We start from the raw sequence: 24,796 nt of genomic DNA, 5'->3' as shown, positions 1-24,796 counted from the left end.
TCATTTGAGTAAGAAAAATACCAATAGGGAACATGAACATCTACTTGAACTCATCTTTGCAGATTGCATGTTGTGCAAAGTGCAACTAGATGGATTGCACCTGTGTTTGTAAAACTGGCATAAGATAAAGTACCCCGACCGTGCATCATAGGGATATTGCAAGTCGTCAAAGAGTTATGTGAGAAAATGGAGGAACGAGGCTGAAGGCCGTGTTCCTCATAAGGTCATTAAATTTCGAAGTGACTTGCAATATCCTTTTTACGTACAGGAGGGGATATTTTATTCTATGTATTACACGACAATCTCCATTAATTGCTGGCCTGTAGCTTAATGTAATGTCAGAAATCTCCAGTTACTGGTACACATAATCAATGTAAAATCTGTTTGGATTAAAAACAAAAACAAATAATATACATTTTCTAATAATTTGCAGAAAAATATGTTAAGCAGTTAAAAGGCTTCTAAAAAAAAGTTTTCTTTTTGTTTTAAAATTAGCAAGAACATGCAAATTATAATTGGTTTCTTTATAACGCGCTAAAACCCGAAGAGGTTTCTAAGCTCGGACCCGGGATTCGAACCTGTGTTCCTCTGCAGCACGACCCGGGATTTGAACTTGTGGTGTTCTGCGCTGTCTTTTATTGCCTATGCACATTCTTGCTCTTATGTGTTCCACTCCATCAGTGCACAAAATAAACATACAATCATAAACCATTCCTAATCAGTTAATGGCTGTAAAGTGTCACACAAAGCGATTTTAGAAGGACAAAATGTGTAAAGCTTGTTACAGTTTTGATTAAGTGCTGCAGTGGCTACTGGCATTCTGACCTTTCCTGGCTGAAACAGCTGACATTGTGACGTCTAAAATTTCATAGCAGTAGTGATGCAATTTTCTTATTATAGGCCAGTACTGATGTCACAACTAGCCTGTAATAATTTAACTCAGACCTTGGGCCGTTATCACCCGTTCCAGCACTTGGAATGGGTGATTATTTCTTTTAGTATCCCGGGTTGCCAATCTGGTAACAGGGTGCGCAGAGCTAAACATTTCGTTTGAATAAACGGGGCGCCTCATGGGGTCCCGTTACTCAAACGAAATTCTCGCTAAAGATGGCCGCCATGGTTCAGGATGATTGGGCTCTGTCCCTCTTCCATTTTCCATGGCGGCCAGCGAGGACACTGAGAGGAGGCAGCAGTAATCAGATAATCAGGGCCAGGGTCAGACTGGGCCATAAAATTGTCTCGGGCACCAATGAAAAAGTGTCCCACAGTCGAAATGGCTATTCATTCCTTTTGTGACACTTTGAATAGTACCCAAGAGGGAGTTTTTTGATCAAACGTGATGCAAGTTGTTTATTTTAAAGACTATTTGGTATCCAGTAATTATAACGAATAAAAAACAGATCATGAATTTACAACGAAAACATTTACAACTAAAAAATATTGATTTAAAAAATATATATGGGGTGGGGTAAGGGGATAAAACGGGTGCGGCGAGGGTTAGGGTGGGTTTAAAAGCATGGGGAAATTGAGGGTTTGGGGGAACCCCAAATATTTTATTTAAAAACAATATTTTTCGTTATTAGAGCTTCGCTGTAAATTAATTCTCTATAATTTCATTTTTTTAAATCACATAGACCCGCATATTTGTTCAGCAACACTGGTCAAAACTTCTAGCCGCATAGTGAAGTAACTTATCAAACTGGCCCACATAGGCCAGTCTGACCCTGAGTGGGGTTGGGGGAGATTAAAATTAAAATTAAGAAGGGAAGGGAATGGAAGGTGGGAAGATGGCGGGACGGGAAAGCAGCCAACAGATTGCTTGGAACGCAGGCTTGGATCAGTAGATTCAGCCAACGATCTGAGCAACCTGATTGGTTGCTCCCCCCACCCTGGCTACTAAGAACAACTACAGGCTTTCATGCTGGTATTGCAGGCTGCCATGTAAAATATAGTTTTAATCTAAATAAATGTAATGAACCAGAAACCTTGACATGTAGCAAAAAGAGATGTGGCGGGATATGTATTAGTGGCAATCTCCTGATGCTTTTTGTCCTGCTCAGAATTGTAGTGTCTTCTACTATCCTGGCTACGCATAGTGCAGGAGGTAGGGTCACGTTATGGACAAAAAGGCATACAGAGGGTTTGAACGCCCCTAGTTTCTTTTCCATGTGGCTGGTTGGGAAACATTTTCCCAAAGCACAGTGTAATCTGGGCTCATTAGCAAGTCCTAGATATCACAATACAGGTCTTGCAGACCTCAATCCCGGGCTGCTGAGCCGTGGGGGGTGGGGTCACTGTGGCGGCCTGCACACAGCTCGCCTGAAGCAGGGAGCACCCCACTTAGAACCGGGTCACCAGACTGATCACTTCAGCTGGGGGCTCCCAGCACTTGTCGACCTCGGCATTGGGGGCACCCCGGCCGGGCCAAACCCACACAGGCCACGAACACTTGGCAATACCCCACCCCAGTAACGGGACACAGACACGAGTTGCCACTTCCTGTGTCTCTGCTGCACTGACATGAACGTGCCAGCCGAGCCCCTTTTATTAGAGAACAGCGACGCAAGGAACGCACACGCCCTCAACATTGGCCCACTCGTCACAGTCACAAAGAGGTCACGAGTGCAGAAAATGCATATTTGTTGCTCTTTCATACAAATATAATCTATATAACTAGTAAACTATTTCATGACAATCAGAGAACGGAAGCATTGTTTTTAATTTCACCTGCTACCACTACATGTATATTGTACTGTTTCTCGATGAGGCATCAAGGGACATTATATAGTTAATTTATAACACGTTTAATACCAGTGTGTGGTTTCTAAGCGTGGGATCGGGATTCGAACCTGTGTTGCGCTGTGACAAACGCTTTGCTCCTGAGCTATCCTTCCTCACCATATAGGGAAAGTAATGAAGTGTTGCTTTTATCCACTGGATCTACAGCTTGATTGATACATGCCAACATGCCCCATTCCAGTCCGGAGATGCTAGTCCAGTTCTGGTGTTAATTTTGCATTCTGTAAAATTGCGGCACTTGGTTTCCAATTGGGAAATCCAGGATTACAAGTCTCAAAATGCAAAATTAAAACCAGGACTGGATTAGCGTCTCCCGGCTGGGATAGGGCATATTGGCATGCCTATTGGCGGCTTTAACTGCAAAAGATCAACGCCTTTATTTATTTTTATTTTTGCATCGCAGGGACTCGATTCAAGCACGTGAAATAGTTGCCAAACATGGTAGCAAGTCGCGTTAGACCGTCGCAGGGCACGCTAAGATTAGACGTTTAGAAACAACGTACAAGCCCTCCGCAACAGCACATTCAACAAAAGAAAGACACATATGTTCAAGGGTTTGACGACAATTCCTGCGTGTGTGTGTGTGTGGGTGGGGGGGCGGGGGGGCTTTTGCCTGTCTTTGCTAGATTCTGTCAGCTCCAGGTCTATTGGCGCACGTGTTCATTTCTGCCGGGAGCAGGTGAAAGGCCCTTGGGCGGGACGGTGTTGCTGTTATGAGGACTTAGTCATTGTTTCAACAGAGGGCAGAGCTCTGCTTTATCCACAAAAGAATTATTTATAGCAAAATACACTGCCAGGAGAAGGGCCCTCGAGTGAATTGTTCGTTGCCTCGCCTCGATGCAGTTTAACAGTTTAATCCTGTCGCTTTCCCAAACCGTCGATTGATAACCCCAAACCTTTGATCCTTCCTAGAGTTGAAGACCCCCTGGTGCCGCGTGAAGATGGAAAACAGCACCACCACCATAACCCGCGAGGAGCTGGAGGAGCTGAGGGAGGCTTTTAATAAAATAGGTAAGTCTGTGAACCTCTAAACTTGGATTTATTCCGATAAATGAAAAGGACACGTCTCCCTCGCTTTCCACAGCTCTTATTGGGCGTTGACGACAGTTGGGTTGTATACGAAGGCATAATGTGCCCTGGAACGTGATTTGTAAAGTTCAATGTGATAATCCTGCAAAAAAAGTGTTCCTTTGTCACAGGCTCGGACTGGTCTATAGGGCAACAGGGCAATGCCGCAACCAAAAACACAAAATAGCCTGGGCCATTTTTTTTGGGTTCAAGTGAGCTACTTTTTGGCCAATGTGGGCCAGTTTGTTGAGTTACTTCCCTATGTGACTGGTAGTTTTGACCGGTGCTGCTGAATAAATATTCTTTAAGTTGCACAGTTCGCATCACATTTTATCAAAAAACTCCACCTTGTGTACTTATTAAACAGTCTGTCGCAAAAAGAATGAATTGCCATTTGCAACTGTGGGCCACTTTTTAATTGGTGCCCGAGACAAGTTTATTCCCCAGTCCAACCCTGCATTGTCAACGTCCTCATGCTATAACACGACTGGCACACACCCATGCTATCAGAAAACCTTCTTCCGCTGCTGCATCGCTCCTTCCCTGTGTTCACAGCATCTATTTCCCTCTTTCCCATCGTGTTATCTTCCTCTGGCTCATTGCCTTCCTCGCAGTAGACTAGGGTCTGTATACCCATGCCAGGGGCACAGTCCACCACTCCAGTGACAAGCCTATGTCCTCTGAAACTACTACAGTGATGATTTGGCACAGTATACAAGTTTATTAACAACGCATAATATAACACAGAATAATGTACTCCCAGTTGCACGTAACAAGAACTTTATAATCGAACAAGGAGTTCTTTGCCAAATAAATCACAAGGTTACAGGGTGGGTCCTCTCCAAAGGCATGAAACTCAAAGACACCTTAAATCTTTAAAATTAACTGGATGGGGTACTCTTTTTAAGCAACCCCCAACGTTGAGGGCATTACTCCTTGGTAGAGGCCTGGGGACCAAGTTATAGGCCTGAGCGAAGTGAGGTCCTTAACATATGCCCCAAGGCCATTGCCAAATGGTACTTCCCCATTGAGGCGATTAAAGCTACTCGCACCCATGCATGGTGTTCCAGGGTGCTAATGGCTTCTTTTTTTAAAAATTGTGGTGCAGGGTTTGTTGCAAAAGTTTAAGAAAATTAGAAAAGGAAATGGCCACAATGGAAAAAGGGTGTAGAGAACTATTTGTGTACCCTCACCTTTTCCATGGTGGCCATCTTGGAAGGGACAGGAGGACTAGGAGCAGAGGCGACGACAATGTGGGAAGAGGCAAGTACACGGTGGCTGAGGGTGGGCTGGGGGTATCATCTATGGTGGCGGGAATGAACGAGAAGTCACACAGAAATCTCAGGGGTAGGGAGTGTGGTTGGGAAAATGACACCTTCATCGGTGCAGTGGCGTAACACAAGATCTGGTGCCCCCCTGCGAGCCATGCTGAGGCCCCCCCCAACCGGCAACAAATAACGGGTCGCGCCACACTCTGGGCCGGCCTAGATTACCACTCTTGCGCAATATGCACTAACGTGCTGCTGAAGGGGTATGCCACACAGTGCAATAGGAGAAAGATATAAATATGTGTTTTAATGCGATATACAGCATACTTTCTGAGAAAAATTGTCTAAAAAGCCACAGTGTTTGCTATTGTTTTGTAGGGTAACGCCAATCCAATACATGCAAGTCGCCAACAGTGCACATGAACATAAATGCTTTGCTATTAGAAATGCTATGCCACAATGAAAACATGTCCAACTGGCTGCACAATGTAGATCAGTGTAGACACATAATAACATTACAGTAAAGCATGCCAGGCCACATTAAGACATACCTAGACTGGTTGCACCAAAATGCCAGTCGAAGCAATAAGATTCAACAAGAAGAGAGCACACATTCAAGCCTGCGTCTCTGCGGCCTCTAACAACACAGTCAAACTCTTAAAAATCTGCAAGGAACTGGTCAATCCTGTTGTGGTCTCTACCTCTCCGGTTCCCTCAACAGGCCCTCTGTGCGGCTTTGGCCTCTCGCTTCTCTGCTAAAACTCAAGACATCCTGTCTACCATCTCCTCTTCCTCTCCCTCTTCCTCTCTCGGCATCCTTTGGCGATCTGTCCCTCTCCTCCTCCTTTCTCCTCTTTCTCTCTAACACCTGACAAGGTTTCTAGACAAGTCCCATCTATGGAAGTGTCATCGAAACCGGTGCTCGCCTGTCCCTCCAGAACCATCAAGGACCACATTGACACCCTTGATCCAGCCTCGGCCGATTTCTGTAATCATTCTTTTGCCACTGTGTGGGAAATAACCTTCAGGAGACAGGCAGGTGCTGAGAATTATATTCATTCCAACTGGATAAAGGGTCCTTAACAAATCAAAACATAATGTCCTCTGGTTCACTTCACCAGGGTTTGATCCCTTCAGAATATGGTGAGGCAGTCCTCAAGCTTATTCTATATCGTGGTGTCTGGATAGGCCCACCACTCTGGCCTTCGTTCCTCCTCTTCGTTCCTTCCCTGAAAAATGAGAGAACCTCGTCAGTTTCTTTTGGCGGGCTTTTATGGGCTACCTTAGCATCAAGCCCCCACCAATCGCCATCAGCCCTGACCAGCCGGCATCCTATTGGCTGCTGCCGTGTTGACCCGCCTCCCATAAAGGCTGCCGTGCCTGCATGATCCCATCCAATCCGCTGGGAACTGTTGAGGCAATCACGTGACCCAAAATATGGTCGCGTTGGGTATGGGTGGGCCCTGGCTCCAGGCGTCTTCCAGCCGCGATCCGCGGCACGCTGAAGGGCTGGTCGCCCCCCTTCCTTGTCAGGGAGGGTCTCCGTTCCCCTCCCGTCCCTAGGTCTGGGATCTCCCACGGGCGAATGCGGCAGCGCCGCGTCCCCGAGCAACGGCCCGCCCTCCGGCAGGTAAGTGCAACGGTGACACGCCGCGTCGCCGAGCATCGGCTCGGGCTTCCCCACTGCCGGCGCAGGCGACCGCCGCGAGAGGAGCGGCCGGTCCACTGCCTCGGCTCTTGGTGCCCCCAATCCCAGGTGCGCCCATCACCCCCTGCGGGGGCCAATGCGCATCCCGACACACTGGAACTTTCCCCTCTCCCAAACTCTTAGGAAAAGCTGGCCAACTGCCAGCTTACTCTCCACACTGAATCTATTGGTTGTCTCCATGACCATCAGTCTGGCTTAAAAGCTGCCAGAGGCACGGAAACCACTCTCCTGAACACCTGTGAAGATCTGATCTCTAACCTTGATTCCAGCATTCCTTCTGTCCTCATCCTACTTGACCTTTCCTCTGCTTTCGACACAGTCGATCACGCCACCCTGATCAACTGACTTTGTGTGAACCTGGACATCACGGATCAGACCCTGGAGTGGCTGGACTCCTTCCTCTTGGACCGCCCCTCCCAGGTCCAACTGGGTCCCTTTCACTCTGCCACCTCTCTCTACCTGTGGCATTACCCAGGGTTCTATCCTCTCAATCTGGTTTTTCAACCTCTACTCGGCCCCTTTGGCCCACCTGATCTCTACCTTCTACTCTAACTTTCAGTGTTATGCGGATGACACCCAGCTTTCATTCAGGCTCCCCTCAGCCTACTCTCCTCTCTTGCTCATTTCTGGTGTCATCTTCAATTCCACTCTCTCTTTCTCTCTTCACATCACGGACGTCGCCAAGAAGTCCCACTACCAGCTGCACCCACTCAAAGTGATTGTTCCCTTTCTCACTTTCCCTGAGAAGCTCACTGTCTTCAGAGCTCTGGTTCTCTCTAGGCTGGACTACTGCAACAGCCAAATTCTCAATCTGCCTTCCTCTACTCTCCGCCCTCTGCAACTAATCCAGAACAGAACTGCCAGACTTATCCTTGGTCTCAAGCCCAAGGACCGTATCTCTCCAGCCATGAAATCTCTCCACTGGCTCCCTGTGGCTGCAAGGATCAAATTCAAGACCCTTTGCATTGTCCACAAGGCTTTCTGGGGCTGGGATCCGCACTACATCCAACACCCTCTTCCAAAATACCTTCCTTCTTGAGCCCTAAGGGTTAGATGCTTCTTCAGGCAGAGAGTAGGGGCAGGGGGGGGGAATGGTAGATCCCTCTCCCCTGCAGGTGCCTCCCTCTTGAATGGCCTCCCTGCCGCTCCCAAACCTGAGCCGGGCCACCTGAAGTTCCAGAAGCAGCTCAAAAGTTCCTCTTCTCCTCTGCTTTGTCTCTCTCCCTCCCCTGCTGACCTACCTGGCCTACCTGTCTGCTGTACCAACTGGTTGCTTGGTTACCCTCAGTCTCACTGAGTCCAGGCTCTTTCTTGATCAGTCACCCTTGCACTGCCTCCGGGCCGACCACACAGTTAGGGGCTGTAACTGTAACTCTAGAGTCCCTTGTTCTCCTTGCACTACCCAGTGCCGTGCTTCCCTGGCTGCACTTACTCAGAGCATTGCTGCCCTGTTTTCCCCTCCCCTCTCCCTTGCACTTCCCCCTCCCTTTCCCCTTGCACTTCTTCTTCTCGCACTTGCACGATCTGAATGACGCAAGGCTTAGTAAGATCATTTGTCTTGTCCTCCCTCTATTTTCCTTCCTTGTCTTGTTGTGCCTAAAAACACTTGTGTACAGCCGCGTCATATATGACTTATCATATCACATCATATAATTTTATCACAGATGCCCAGAAGTATATACAGCGCCGCAGTAAGAAACGGCTAGACTGGCAAAACCCAAATGCCAGTCTAGCCAGGTAATTTCACTTAGCAGGACTGCTTTATCAGAAATGCCCAGTTAAAAAAATGCATACCAAACTGAGTAATGCCTAGACTGACTGCACCAAAATGTCACTAATACCACATATCATGCGTGGTCAGCATGGACATGGACGACCATTAAGATTTATTGCACAATCCCACCCCCCCCCCACACATCCCCTCTCCCTCTTATCCTCTACCCCAACCTCCAAAATCAGCTCATTGGCCCAGAATTACCTCCACGTCCCTCTTCCTTGTCCCAGTGCTTATGTATGAGGCTCCATGCCTCATAGGTAAGTACTAGGATGAGGACGAGTGGGACTAGGAGTAATGAAGATTACATGTAGATAAGTCAGGCAATTCCTTCATGTACCTCTACCTCATCCCAGTACTTGTGTATGAGGCATCGTGCCTCATACACAAGTACTGGGATGAGGAAGAAAAGGGCTAGGAGTAATGAAAATTACCAATTGGAAGGGTAGAGAGGGAAGAGGAGACCACTCATTCTCACAGCAGTCCATAAGTGGGTGAGTTCAGACTTAAAGGAGAGAGTTAACTGCATGTAACATTGAAGCTGCCCTAGAATAGTCTCATTAAAATGCGTAAAGAAGTTAGATGCCCCCACACAAATAAGTTTGCTCCTCCCCAGCACACATGAAGTTAGCACCCCTCCCAACATTTAAATGGTTGCCCCCCCCCTAAATTTCGGTTTTGTTGCACCCCGGAACACAAGCACACACACCATTCACCATATATACACACGCACACCCAGCCATCCATACATTTAAGTGTGCACCCTTTCACCATACAGGCACACCCAGGCAGTCACCCATACATTTAAGTGTGCACCCTTTCACCATACAGGCACACCCAGGCAGTCACCCATACATTTAAGTGTGCACCCTTTCACCATACAGGCACACACACCCAGGCACCCACCCATACATTTAAGTGTGCACCCTTTCACCATACAGGCACACACACCCAGGCACCCACCCATACATTTAAGTGTGCACCCTTTCACCATACAGGCACACACACCCAGGCACCCACCCATACATTTAAGTGTGCACCCTTTCACCATACAGGCACACACACCCAGGCACCCACCCATACATTTAAGTGTGCACCCTTTCACCATACAGGCACACACACCCATGCAGCCACCTATACATTTGTGTGCACCCTTTCACCATACACTCACACACGCACACGTCATGCGGTTGAGGGGAGTCATAACACTTCAAAAATAAATTGTTTCTTTTTGGTGTCACTCGGACTTCATAAAGAAATTATTTCCGTTAAGGATTGAACAAAAAAACGGAAATAATTTCTTTACAAAGGCAGAGTGACTTCAAAAATAAACTATTTAATTTTGAAGTCATATTGCTTCACCCATCCCATGACATGGAGGCCTCCAGCCTAGGGTCTTCATGTCATGGGCTGGGCGCAGCCCCCGGACTTCAAAAAGAAAGATTATTTTTGTATTCACTCTGCCTTCTTAAAGAAATGATTATTTCTGTTACAGAAATATTTTTTTTTAAATGCAGAGTGAATTCAAAAAGAAATTAAAAAAAAAAAGCGAAATATTTTTTAACATTTTTTTTCTTTTACTCCAAGTGGGGCCCCCTCCCAGGACATGTGGCTATGCCCCCCCCCACACACTGCGGGGGGTGCGGGGACCCCTGTTACACCGGTACATCGGTGCCAGGCGGATCAGGGTCTGGAAATGCAGGTATCTTGAGGTAAGGCTCGCCTATCGAGACCCCCTGATTGACTGAGACACTAAATCATCACAAGCCGGGGTGCTTATCTATATAATACCAAATAGAATACTCCTTTTGAAGACATCATTAAGTCCTTTGAAGTTAAGAAGAGGATGATCTGCCATTGACCGACCTGGCCTAATATTGTTGTTCTAATATATGACAATCTATATTTATTATCTGAAGCGGCGTTTATATGCCTCTTGTTACTGTTATTATGTTATTGGCATGTTATTTGCCAGATACACATTTAATTCCCTAGGAAAATGATGCTGGCTTCAAACTAGATGTCTTGTGTATTTTAAAAGCCCATCTGCCTTCAAGTTAATGCATGTAGGGCTTGTTGCTCAGAGTGAGGGCAGAGGCGTAGACAGGGTAGGGGCTGAGCGGGCAAGGCCAGTGGCGTCGCTAGGGTGGGACCCCTCCTTTGAAATCTTGTGCCCCACCCTTAACTGGGATACTCTCTGCAGTGTTGCCTGCAGTGTTGCCAAGTGTAATTGCACTTGTTGACAAAGCAGCCAAGCCCATTACACACAGCCACACAGAATCCTGGAAAGGGCTTTGGCAGCCTTAAATGGCCCGCAATTATTGCAGGTTGTTAACCTGCAGGGCAATTACTCCTTTGTTCCGGGTCCCAATCTGAGTGGCTCTTCTTTTTGCATATGTTTAGGCATTTAGCACTGATGGGACCTTTACATATGAAATACCCCTCACAGATTTCTACCTGTTCAAAAGGGGTCCCATCAGTGTCAAATGCCCAAAAATAAGCAAAAGAAGAGAAAGCCCCCTTTTAAAGTTGTTATGTCTGTGATTGACATGCGAAAAAGGGAGTCCCTGCATAGATAGCAAATGTTCCTAACACTAACAGCAAGCTGGGAGTTTGTCACAAAGGTGATCTGTATCCAAATGATATCACCACTCTTTTTGTTTGTGATTCTCAAAGTATTTAGAGAATAGCAGAAGTGTTAAAAAAACGGTTATTTCCTGCTTTCATTATTTAGCATTTTGAGACTTCTAGCTTGCCAGTCAGCATGCGGATAATAAACCTAAAACATTATTTTGGCTGAACATGTTTCTGTAAGAATTTAAACATTGCAAGTTTGCTTTCCTATATCATGTGTATTTTGCAAGTAAACTATCGGAGCTGTCGAGTTTCCTGTGGCCAGGCGTGAGATCACTCAGTCCTGTTTTTTCCCTTTGGATTCTGGAACTTGTAGTTTTCCTAAATTTCAAAGGGTTAAGAAAAAACTGCAAGCATAAGAATTCCAAGCAAAAATAGGACTGGATAGCTTAGCTTTCTCACGCAGGGCCATGGGAAACTTTAGAGCGCGTTCCTACAAGCCCTTATTGTAGACCTTGAAATCCAAAAGGTAAATATTTGGATCTGGTGCAGCTCAGAAGGTATGTGTTCAAGCGCCTAAACTGTAGTAATCCCACCTTCACTGTTTACTCAAAGTGTGGGATCGCGGGAAAATAATGCAATCTCTTCTAATACAGAAGACTTGCCTCAGCAGAGCCAATATTACTTTTCTTCCCCTTTTGCTGCGATTCACCAAAGTGGGATGCGCTGTCCAGAATACTGCCCCACAGGAGAATCGGTGAAGCTTGTTCCTTTGGCCCGTTATGCTGTGTTATTCAGTCTGGAGTAGCATTAAATCTACAGTTTTCACGGTTTAGAGTTTTAGGATCTGCAAGAGGTGGAGTATGGGGCTAACTTGGGAGCAAAATAAGGTTATTTTTTTTGCAAAGTTGATATGTGCATTTCTCTGTGGTATTTAGTTTTATATATTTTATGAGGTGTCTGGATCAGTGGTTAGTGTGTGCTCTAGGTACATTGTTTTGCTCGATTTTGGTGGCTGTCGGAGTGGTGATTAAGGACTGTGGAGAGTTATGTTGATGTATCTGTGATGGGCTACTGGGCTATTTAGGGAAATTTGGTATGTGCATTTGTGTTCAGGGTGGTGTGCATTTCATTGTGTAACCTTTGTTGTGTTGGGGTTGGAAGGGCTGTGTGTGTAGACAAGTGTGATTATTTAAGGTTGGATGTAGAATGATTTCAGGCGGTATTACCAGATCTTGCTCGACACCTAATAACTGAGGACAACCTTTTTCCATATGGAACCAGCCCAATTGGTATTTGCTCACATCACTGCAAAACTGCCTTTCTCCAGCTTGGATGCCTTGTTATGCCATTATATATAATGTTAGAAACACTGTTAATCCAAGTGTTTCTAAATCACTGGCTGCTGATTAAAGAAATTCAAATTGGGGTCTTGGCAGGTAGGTCGCCCCTGAAAAGGGTTTCCCGGCCGAGCCCCCAGCTTCGCTGAGGGAAGCAATAGTCTCAGTGATTTCATCTGCTGTCCTCCTTTCCCCAGCCGTCACTCGCGCGTTTGCAGGGTCTTTGCTCAGCGTGTTTTTTTTCTTCTGGCCTGAAAGGGACACACTGCCCTCAAGACATCAGAGTGGCACCATCTCAGCAGAAGACACTGCTTTAAAGGATCATATCTTGTTGCTGGTGGACTGCTGTGTTATAGCACACTGTGCTGCTATAGTGCACATGCCCGCTCTGGATATTCTCAGTGTTCTTGCTACATTTCCACTATAAAATGTCCACACAAACACACTGCTGAGAAAGGAACCCACATTCCCAATTGCGATCTACACTGACCTTCCAGAAAAGCACCGGCAGCCAGATGCGAGAGGCACAAAAAGGCGTGTGAACCGTTGGTATTCATGGCACACTTGTGAAAGGCAGCAGATGCGATAGGTACACAATATGGATACTGTATAATTTCAAAGTGCATAAAATGGCAGGTGTCCATTATCAGCCAATGACAACAGGCAACATCTGAACAAACTGCCCATGAAGGCCGAAGCCAGGAGTGAACTTTGCTGGTGCTGTGTGTGTGCTGTGCTTATAGAATAAAAATTTCTCTTTGCATTTCTTAACACGGAAACATTAAGAACGTCTTGTCCAAAAGAATGGTCTTTTGCTCTGCCAGAAGAAAGTGCTAAGCAGTCATTAAGGGCTCCCACCCATTCCATCCAGCAGCGTCTGCCGCTGGGAGGGGGCATTTGTCTTTAGAGAGTCAGGGGTAGGGCTGGGCGATATATTGAGTTTTCTGAGATAAATCGATAAATAATTTCAATATCGATATAGGATGAGACAATATCGTTGACATCAGGATGTACACATATATACAACAGAATTACTTGCTGTATAAATGCCACATTTTTACCCCTGCCCCCCGAACCACTTGGGACTACTTTGCCCGCGTCAATTTGTGGAAAGCATACACATTGCCGTTTTATAAGCGGCCACGGTACTTTTGTCTGTGGCCACCTCTGTGCCCCTACTAAATTTGATTCCTGGTCAAAATGTAAAGCCCACTCAGCAGCACTATGTGGGCATTTAATGTCACTGCGGTTGGCCCAACTACATTGGCCAACGCAATTCGGTAAGTGGGATGGGGGACGGAGAGGAAAACAAGGTTGTGGGTGGGGTTGGGTGATGGGGTTTAGGGGGTGCTTGATGGCGGGGTGGGGGATGGCGGGTGGGGGAACCAGCCGTCAAGCAGCTTGGAACACGGGCTGACACTAGAAGTGTCAGCCCGCGTTCTGAACTCCCTGATTGGCTCGCACCCCCGCCCCTTGTGCTAATGCCCCAAATGAACCACAGTAGTGACCCCAAAGAGCAGTGTATTCAAATAATTTTATAAATGCGTGTCCGATCTGAGAAAATTAGGAACGGGCAGCTCATGGGGTGGAGAATTAATATAATGTGCGAAGGGCTGGGCAATTTTGCAACACATTTTTGTCCCTTGCAAAAATGGCATTTGCATCACCTGACTGGTGCAAAAACTTAGACAGTCGGTGCAAAGAGGTGTGCTAAGCTGCCAGATACTGGAGCAATTTATGGAATCTTGGCCATCCAGGTAATTCATGTAGGGAAGCTGGAATTTAATTTGTGGTCCCCTGGTGCAGAAATACCGTCACAGTTAAGGAGACTACTCAATATTTTTCCACATGGAAACAAATATTTCTGTTTTTTTTAGATTGATGTTGGGGAAAAGAAACAGGGACATAATTTCACCAAAATGCCAGGGGTAGCGGAAGTGACATCACATGACCTTTGACCTCTGATGACATCACAGGAAGTGATGTCATTTAACCCCCCACCTTGAAGGGACATCACGAGAAGCGATGGAACACGACCTTTCACCCCTTGACAAAACAGGAAGGGACATCACATATTTTTTCCTAAGTACACTACTAGAAATATGGTTGCGATATCACTATAATGTTATATACATTGCATAGAAGAATGGATCACCATATGTATTGTTAATATCAGTGGGTATAGGACCATATTACCAACTTACTGTGAATGCAAGCAGACGTTCAAGGCCTAATGATATCTTAATATATAGCACTTACGCTTAAGCGCTTATACATACAATATCATCCAACCTGTGTTGGTACTCATTTATTGACCGCAGAAGGGTGAAAGGCAGAGTTGACGTGTTTAAGAACAGGCTAGATCAGTGGCTCATCACCTGAAGTGTGCCTGGAAATAAACCTTTATGAGTCTGGCAATTATTGGATAGAATTCCAGAAAGTCAGATTATGTGCTATTCCTATTCTTTCTTATTTAGCGTCACCGCTCAGTGATACACTTGTGGAACCCCGTTTTTTTTAAGAGGCCTGAACAAGAAAGTCAGCCACTCCAAAAAAAAAGAGCCACATGACATTGGCCACAGCCCAGGAGCTTACTTTTAAAAAAAAAAGTTTGACAAAAAAAAGTTTGACAAAATACTCTTTTTTTTTTTTTTCTAGGGGTAGCAAGGGAGAGCTCAGGGGTCGCAAGAGCGACCCCTGGTGACCCCCAAATGACGTCCCTGAAAAGAAAATGAGTGATCTGTGGATTCGCCACGCTCTCGATTGAGGCGGTAGTAGTAAATTAAATGTAAGAAAATTAAGGCGGTCTTCTGGCAGTCACGTCTTTAGTTTGGGCTATTAGGTGGCAGTGCCACTTATAAGCATAAATGATTGCATTAGAGTACAGATAGGGAGAGATGGCACACGCGGAAGGACACACAGCTTGAAGTTGTTGTTGGTTATTTGCCCACCCATTAACTGCCCATGACCATGCTAATCCCTATGTCTATACCCACCCAGTTCCTGCCCACCCAAAACACCTCCTCATGGGAATTCTTTGAGCTTGCTTTAATCAAGCTTTACCATCAAACGTTGCACTTGAAGTGCCTGCCAGTGTTTTTTCAAAGCAGTCTTTTGAGAGTTAAGGACTTAATTGAGGCAGTAAACACGCTACTCGTGTAATAAAAAAGTCTTAATCAGGCCTGCCTTCAGCCACTCGATTTATAAGCACTATGCATGTCCTTCACTGAAGTCCTGTTAAAAGTAAGCATTGGCAAAGCCAGCAGACTTGGGTTGTGTATAAGTGTAAGGCGTTTGCCAGGAATTGCTATTAGACACCCAGGTACTCGCGCCATTTTGCAGCTGCTACCATCAATGGGGGAGTTAATGCCACTACGGTAGTGCCTGGCAAGTGCCTTTCCATGCTTACACAAAAAGGCGAAACTATTGGCATTGCCAGTGCTTGTTTTTTGCGTGTGCAGGAGAGCTCTGTAGACACTGAGTCTAGAGTACATGGAATAAAGGGCAGGCCAACCGGCTGTTTCCTTATCTGATGGACACTTTAGTCTACATCTAATCCGGAATGAAAGGAGTGACATTTTTCTACGGAAACCTTTGCGGAGCTGGCCTCACGGGCGTAGCATTTCGAAAAGCCATACGTGTGGGCATGTGATAAAATCCCGTCCTAAGGGCGATATCACGGGTTATATACATTGAAATGCTCAGAGTCTAGAGAAGGGTGTGTGACGTGTTCTCTGAAAAGTGTGTGTGCATGTTCGAGTATTCCTAGCAGTGGTAGAAGTGTCCCGAAAAAAGTAGTGGAACTGTGGTGTCAGCAGGAGAGAGGGTAGGTGGTAACATAGTGCAACATGTGACAAGTGTTGCTGCCGGGGCGTTCCAGTAGTCTAAGTGACTAGTAACTAAGCCTCCAATTACAACTTTACACTTGCACAGGGACATGCATGGACAAATCCCCTATATAGAATGGTGAATATGGTTGTAAAAAGTAGAGGTATTGTAAACAGGAAAAAAATAAAAGTAGCGAACACCGTTCCTGATCGTTCCCGCTCACTTCGATCACTGATTCATAGCTAATGTCAATTCTAGAGACAAGCGATGCAGTCGGTGCTGTAGCCAAAATTTCACTACAGGGCACCCAATCACTGAACACATGTGGGAGGAGGGCAGCTGTATTCCTAAATTGAGGGCGATCTTTTTATTTAATTAGACTGTTTTATTGTGTGCACTTCAGTGATCAGGCCGAAGTTTCACATTGTATAGGCTATGCTCGCTGCCTTGTAAATAACATGTTACTATTATCCAACACACCTGTACTCCGTGTACCGTGTAAGGATGAAAAGCAGAAAGAATCTTGCCAGAACTGAAGCCTATGCATGCAGGATCCAGAAAGATCTCTGGAGATCGACATATAAGTGAAGGGAGCCTCGACATTGGCCTCCCCTCCCTTGGCTGTCCCAATCACTACCTTTATGGACTCTCAAAGTCAATGTGCGCCATTTCATGCTTGCCGGTTAGGTTTGTGGCGTTCAACCCCATGCATATGTACATGACTTCTCTTCTGCCGCCAGAAGATTATACTCATGCAGCACAGCTGCTGAGTGTAAGAGTTTGAGCTCTATTAATGCAGACAACCACTTCCCATTTTTCTCACCCAGCTACCTCATTCATGAGCTTGATTTGTGGAAAAGAAATAATGCCGAAACAGAGCTCTCAACGCATCTTCTGTAAGTCTTGGCGCTGTCACACATGCAGGCCTACCAGAGTCGCAATGCAATATGATGTGAGCCTAAAAGCTAAGACTGGTTGACAATGTCACACTTGGCATGGAACTTGGGGTCTTGCCCAATGGGTTCTACTAATTCAACATTATCTATGTGTGGCTGTGTGATGAAGCCAGGTGTGTGTACTCATTTCCTAACATGGGTATTATGACGAACCATGGGAATTCGTCCCTTCTCCCCAATGGGGAGCCCCTCCCCCTGTGAGGCTAGGGAGGTGAGCCCACCCCGCAATACCCTCCCTAACGGTTGAGGCAAGTGGGACCTTACCGGGATAGTTACCCTTTGGGGACAAGGACTCCCATTCCTGTGAGGAACCTGCTAAACAACGTTCCAACAGTACCTTTTCAAAACCATCCAGTAAAAAGTTGTTTGAGGAAAAGGCCAATATGTGTTATTGTAAACTGGAAACAATGACTATTGCAGTAAAGGAAAAATCACCCTTTACTGGGACGAGGAGGATGTCCTGCAGAGGAGAAGAGAATCTGCTAAAGACAGACAGAAAGCAGCACAGAGGCATGCCAGGGAAATCACACAGTTACGTAATATAAGAGAGGGGAGGAGACTGGCGGCAGAGAGAGGAAACCTGCAAGTTACAAATTGGCTCGCTGGCTGATAATGAGGGGGAAGGCTGGGCGCACCGTGCCCTGTCACGGTGACAAGGGGAGAAGTCAAAATAGGCGCACAGCACCTAGGAGCAACAAAGAAGAGAGAAGCTAAAACGGACATGTGGCGTCCCAATACCGAGAGAGGGAGAGGGAGAGGGAGAGTGAGAGAGGGAGAGGGAGAGAGAGAGAGAGAGAGAGAGAGAGAGAGAGAGAGAGAGAGAGAGAGAGAGGGTGGTAGCATGACCGCAGCAAACCTGTGGTGGACCTGGAGTCCCGAGAACAGCGTGGATACCACTGCACAATGGCAGATGGGAAACCAAACCGTTGCTGCAATACATAAGAAAATTGCTTGAATGACGGAATGAAGAAAATGCAAATAGAGGCACCCGAGAGGTCAACCTGACGAAGCAAAGAGAAGAGTCCAAACGAATAACAAACCTGGTGGCGTTATCCCTAACAACTGCAGATAACAGAGAAAACTGGAGACCCGGGAGGGGGACAGATAATCATTATTGAAATGCTCATATTCATGCCAGTCAAAATAAAGCCTGAACACAAAGAAAATTGAATGAGGATCATTATTGGAATGCTCATAGTCGTCCCAGTCAAAATAAAGCCTTGACACATAGAAGATTGAATGAGAATCCTTATTGGAATTCTCATACACGTCCCAGTCAAGATAAAGCCTTGACTCATAGAAGATTCAATGAGAATCATTATTGAAATGCTCGTACTCATGACAGTCAAGATAAAACACATAGAAGATTGAATTAGAATCATTGTTGGAACACTCATATTCGTTCCAATCAAGATAAAGTATTGAAACACAAAGAATTGAGTAAGAATCTCACTGGAACACTCCTCTTTGTTCCAGTCAAGATAAAGTGTGGACAAACAGAGAACTGAATGAGAAGTACTAGTGGAAGTGCTCATACTTATCCCAGTCGAAGAGAACAAAATTGCATATTCCAAGATAGAAAAGTGAATGATAATCACCCCTGGAATACCAATACTGGTATCAGACAAGATAGAGAAAATCGAATTGAAGAGGAAAAATATAATTGAAAAGCCTGAAGATAAGGTTGGAAAAGAGAGTACGTTGAAAGATAAGTCTTAACGAGAGACCAAAAGTGATGAACTGTACAATCATAAAAAGAGAACCAGAAGGGAGAATTGTAAATGTTGGATACCGTTACCTTGGGAGGAGAGAAGAAAAGCTATTTGTAAAACAGTTCAAAAAGAGAACAAGTAAAGAACGGAAATCTATTGTCAAAAAGAGAACAACCAAAGGCCTGCTACCACCTTGAATGAACTGTACGAGTTGATAAAAAAAGTCACCAGAGACAACTTGAAAATGGTTTATTTAACTGAACTTTGTGAGAAGGAAATCCTTAGGAAAAGGGAGACATTCTCCTATTCTTATTTTGTTAGTAAAGTGGTAGGGTCAGAAGAGGTTAGTTTGGACGCTGGACAGATTCTGTTCAGACTTTCAGTGACGACTGACAAGCACCTTAGCTAGTTTGGTTAGGTAGTGAAGCCTCGTAGCATAGGGAGAGATAGGCATTTAACCTTTCATTTAATAAATATTTCAGTGAAATGGATCTTTAGCGCCTGCGTCCTTCTTCTGACTTACCACAGTATGCAGCTTATTTGCCACCTGCATAACATTTGCAGTCCCACATACAAGTCTACAATCTTTTTTGCATACCGAACATGCAAATATGCAACCTTATCAGCTGCTAGAAACAGTTCTATACAAAGGCGATGTGTAGCCTGAAAAGCAGCTTGGGCCTGGTGAAATGAGTATAGGTGTCACATCGCTGCCTCTGGGTGGCACTGTCTGCAGAATCACTGCCCATTGTCAACTATTACCAGAGATGACCCTGAATCGCCATTCAACCACGCCTTGAACAAATCTGTATTTCCAAAAACAGACTACTATTCCCATAATGCATCTGCAAGATATCTGGAAAGCCATGCAGCTCAATCCAGAAACACTCTTGTAATTGCATGCACACAGTTTTCCACATGAATGGAAGAAGGGAAGCGTATTTTAATGGACTACAAAACACAAAATGCCCTGGCAATTGCAAGTGGTTTTGTTTCAAAACAGAAACTCCTGGAGTCCATGCCTTTGGTTTAAACTAACCAAACAAATGTCTGATTCTGTGCAGCCCAATAATATGGCTCGAACATGGCTTTCCTCCCTGCTATCACTGCTTATAAGTGGCCACACCCTAAAGCTCTCTGTTCGTGCATTGAGCTCTGAACCTCATGCAGCTTGACCCCATTTCCTATCGCTTGCTGCTTTGCTGACCATTCTGCCTGGTGCTTTGCCTGTGACTTTTCCCTGCTCCACTGCTGCCTGGCTCCAATTACTCGGCCCCCCCCCTCTGCCTGCTTCCTGTGTGTTTTCTGGTTTCCTATCTACTGTGTCTCTGCAGCCTCTAGCACCTGTTTCTTATGCCACTTTTGTGCATCTCCCAGGCCCTTTTTATTGTTTTTCTCCCAGCAGCTTCCAGCCTCTCTTACTCATGCATTTTCCCTTCAGTCTCTTACCCCGCTCCCTGCTCTGCACTTCTCCTGTTCCCTCAGATCTATTTAGTCTCAAGCTTTACCCTGTCTAGTCAGACACTGTTCCCCTTGCTTCTGATTGTATCCTTTTCCTTAGATCTGGTACTGTGTCCCAGACCCTTGCCTTCTGTAGCTTGTGTGGTTCCTGTCCAGTTTTCCAGCCAGCTGCTGTTACCTTGTACCAGTACCATACTTTAGTTGCCTTTCTCCAGTGCCTTGTTACAGTTACTTTACTCTTGTCCCTTGCCACTAGTTCTAGTTCCACGCTACAGTTTTCTGCATTCCTAGTGCCTGCATTCCTGTTCTGAATTCTTGTTTCCCTTTTCGGCTCTTAGTGCCCTCCCCTGCTGTGCCTCTGTGTGTTCCATTGTACACAGATTGGCACCTGTACCCTAGAAAGCAATCTCTGCCCCTTCCATTGTCTCGTCTTTCCTGTAGTCAGTAGTGTATTTCATGTAACCATGTGTTGATTGCTGTTCCCACAGAAGGCGTCCACTGTGTGCTCCGGCTGGACCCACATAGGCTTGTGTCGTGTAAGTACACTTTTTTGTGGCTTAGGGTCCAGACACCGAAGCCACTCTAGCTGCCGGTGTCTCTTGGGCGTGCCGAGTGAGTATCTGTTAGAGTAACTTGCACTGAGACATTTAGTTTCCCTTATATCTGCAAGTAGTGTCTCGAATCAGACCTGTGCACACACCTAGTGGTAGTCCACATGGTTTGTCCAGAATATGGTTCCCATCCATACTTGTTCTCTATTGCGGTCAGTCTTTTCTTCCTGTTGCATTGTTCTAATGTTTCCTGTCTGCCCTTTCTTCTTGTTTGCTCTCTTGCTGTGTGCGCTTGCCTGTCCCTTTGCATCAGCTTAGCAGTTCCCAAACCTCGCCAGGGTCCCCTTCCCACTGCCTGACTGTGGGTCTGGCCCCTTATGTCATCCATGGACTAAAGCATCTGAGCTCTTAAATCTGACATTTGTATTATTAACATACTGGCTGCTTTTAAGACCTGTATGTACCAAAGTACAAGGCTGCCATTTCGCAGGTCTGCTTGCACCAGATAGTCTTTAACTGAAACAAGGTCGGTATGGAAACAGATCTTCGATCAGAAAAGATAGCAAACACTTTCCAAGGTCTTGTTCTAGTGTAAGTGAACCTGATGCTGCATTGGTTGGCAGTTCCGTTAAATAATGCATTGGATCGCTAATGTTGAACAAATGTCAGGTATAAATTAGGCCCTTTTCGAAAAGGGAAGTGCACTGTAACACTTTCTAGGCCCGTGCATTCCAGCAGCTCCTGGAGCCACCCACCCCAGGAAGGAGGTGATAAGCCTCTGCTCAAATCTCCCTCATGTGATGGGGACCTTGCCTGGTTGCAAAATGCAGGGCCTGGGATTCTTTTGGTGTTGCAATGTTAGGCTCTGCTAGACTTCAGTTAGTGGCCCAGTCGCTGTGACGCGCACTGTGACAGGGGAGTTGGGAAGTTAGAAAGGAATGGACGCACACATAGAAGGGAAATAAATAGTGTGGTCAGGGGCAAGCAACCAACCAATAAATAAATACATATTCTAAAAGTTGAATTGGCATATATTTGATTCCTGTGCTGCAATGCCATCAACAAGGCTTAAACCGGAGTTGTAGAGGGTATGAGGTGGGTGGGGTGGATCGACAGCAAATTATACTGAATATTTATAAAATAGTCAATATATTTGCAATAAAGCAAAGCATTACCTCTCTGTTTTTGTAACTGCTCTTAGTGTTGTCTTGCTTAAACTGTGTGTCCGAGAGCCTGCAAGATAAGCAGAAGAGAGTTGGCAGGAGGGGATTTGAAGTTCCAAGGGAATGGAATTTACTTTAAAAAAATAAAAAAGCCTTGTGGTGCATTTGTGTTTGCGAACATACATGTGGAATGTTACATTCTCACATTCTGCCACCGCATGCGACATTGAATTTAAAAAAAGGAACTACATTTGAAATCTAGGTACATACACCACCGCCCTATGGTTAAGGCTACCTGACATTTTCAATAGGAAAATAAACACGTTTTACTGCGTAACTTTTGACATTGTCCATGAAGGTTCACAGTAACTGATCTGGCCACTTCTGAACATTCCAGCTGAATATGGTGAAGTTTAATGAATGTTTCCATGTGGATGCTATATTCATGCATGAAGCGTCTTGTACCGAATATTAAATTTATGATTGCCCACTGCGGCTGTGCCCCACTGTGGGAGCGCCCCACTGCGGGAGCACGGCCGCATTGGAGGGGCGGGGGTTCTGGAGGGAGAGGGGGCGCGAGAAGCCAGCATGAAATGTATAAAAATGGGCAGGGGCAGCTCACATGATCGGATTGAGGTATAAAACTGTCTCGGGTACCAGTTAAAAAGTGGCCCACAGTTGCAAATGGATTCCTTTAGTCACAGACTGTTTGAATAGTACCCAAGGGGGTGGTATTTGTTAAAATGTAAGCAAATTGTGATATTTAAAGAATATCTATTCAGCAACAATGGTCAAAACTACTAGCTGCATAGTGAAGTAACTCGTCAAACTGTCCCATTTCGACTGGCCCACACTAACATTTTGCATTTTTGGTACGCATTGCCCAATAGGCCAGTCCGAGCGTGGCGGCTCACCCATAATGGACGAGTGGACATCCACCCAGTGGCCCCCTCACCTATTATGGAGGAGCTGAGGAGCTAGTGCTCCTGGACTGGCTGAACAGTCAAAGGGAAACACTGTTTCCCTTTGACAGCTCAGTTCAGTTCCCCAGCCGCACATGCTCACTGAGCCATGCAAGGCTCGGGCGTTTTGCTTCGCCAGCCTTGCATAGCTCATTGAAAATGCTAGCTGGGGCACTGCATGTCTGTATGTCCAAGGAGGAGCTCCTGCCTTTCCTCGCACATACGGACAGAGCAGCCTGGAGTGGGGCGTTTCAGCAGCCACGCGCAGGCCCCTGCAGAAGTTATGTTTATGTTCATTTCTTTTTTATTTAAACATGTGTATGGGTGCGTGTATGCTTGTGTTATGAGTGAGTGTATGATGATGGGTGCTCGTGTGAATGATAGAGTGATTGCTGTGTAAATGTGTGTGTTTGTGTGTTTGTTTTGGTCCATTGAGCTGATTTTTGTCGAGTGGAGGTTATAAGGGGGAAGGAGGGCTGTACAACAAAGGCATTTAAAAAAATGAACTTTGTTGCACAATCCCCCTAACCACCTGCCAAAATCAGCTCTCCTTCTGAGGCGCTGTGGAGGCCAGGGGACAGAGATGGTATTTTTTTACAGGATATCTATCATAATGTCCAGTCAAAAATACCATGCTCCCCCCCACCCCCCGGGATCCCAGCGTTTTGCTTACACACATAATCATGTTGATTGTGTTAGGCACTGTAGGGCCCAGTGGACAGGGAATGTATCTTTTTACTAAACATCTATCATAGATGTCCAGTAAAAAACATCATGCCTGCCTCCTGGGCCCCCCAGCGCCAATTGCAAACTGTTTGGCCTTTAACCCTTTTTTTAAAGTATGCTCTAAAATGCAACGTTTTAGCCCATTATTTAAAAAAATTCACAGGGGGAGCACCCCCAAACCCCTCCTGATTGTTTTGGGATCCCTCGCTGCGCGCGGTCGTTATGTCCTTTCTGGTGAAAATATTTATGCCCCTCCACTTCAAAAATTCACCACCCACCACTGGCCCTGGGACTGTGCTGGGAGCAGGGTGGTGGAGCCCAGGGACTGTGGTGGGAGCAGGATGGGTGTGAGCCATGGGATAGTGGTTGGAGCAGAGTTTGGAGATCCCAGGGTCTGGGGTGGGGTGGGGTGGGTAGAACACAGGGACTGGGCTAGGATTGGGATGAGGGAGGCCAGAGACTGTGATGGGAGAAGGTGGGGGAGCCCAGGGACTATACTGGGAGTAGGGTGCTGTGACAGCGTGCAACAGTTCATAGCATTTGGACTTACTGTCCATTTGGCATTTTTGGGGGGGCCCGACCTGCCCACGTTTTGCTCGAGGGGGGGCAAGGCCTACGTTGGAAGACCACTGCTATAAAGGCATAGGTCAACGTGTCTCATTGTGTTGAATGTTATGTTTCTTTGGGTGAAAGGACATTACTTGAAATTCCAATTGTTAATAAATTGTTCCATCAGGGATGCAGAGCTAATATTTCAGTGAGCTTCCAGTTTCACTCATGCTTTTAGCACAGATTCTGGACCAAAACGTTCTTATAGGCTCTTTGCTCTGTGGAAAGCAAACAGAGGGCAGGGACTTGGGATCTCGAGTTGAAGTTGTCAATGGCCATTGTTGCAGGACTGATTTA

General features: G+C 45.9%; 1 protein-coding gene across 3 annotated transcripts in view; it reads left to right on the top strand.

Annotated features, from left to right (window-relative positions):
• Positions 1-24,796, top strand: part of PLS1 (plastin 1) — a 697,248-nt gene that overhangs the window by 315,815 nt on the left and 356,637 nt on the right. For all 3 annotated transcript variants that reach the window (XM_069618268.1, XM_069618269.1, XM_069618267.1), the window contains exon 2: positions 3,712-3,810. In XM_069618268.1, coding sequence (XP_069474369.1) covers positions 3,741-3,810 — 70 coding nt within the window. In that variant the 5' untranslated portion in view covers positions 3,712-3,740. The remainder of the gene's footprint in view (positions 1-3,711; positions 3,811-24,796) is intronic.

The sequence above is a fragment of the Ambystoma mexicanum genome, chromosome 10 (assembly GCF_040938575.1).
Source record: "Ambystoma mexicanum isolate Mex_15411 chromosome 10, UKY_AmexF1_1, whole genome shotgun sequence".
In the NCBI taxonomy this organism is placed as follows: domain Eukaryota; kingdom Metazoa; phylum Chordata; class Amphibia; order Caudata; family Ambystomatidae; genus Ambystoma; species Ambystoma mexicanum.
This window is presented reverse-complemented; position numbering and strand designations above follow the sequence as displayed.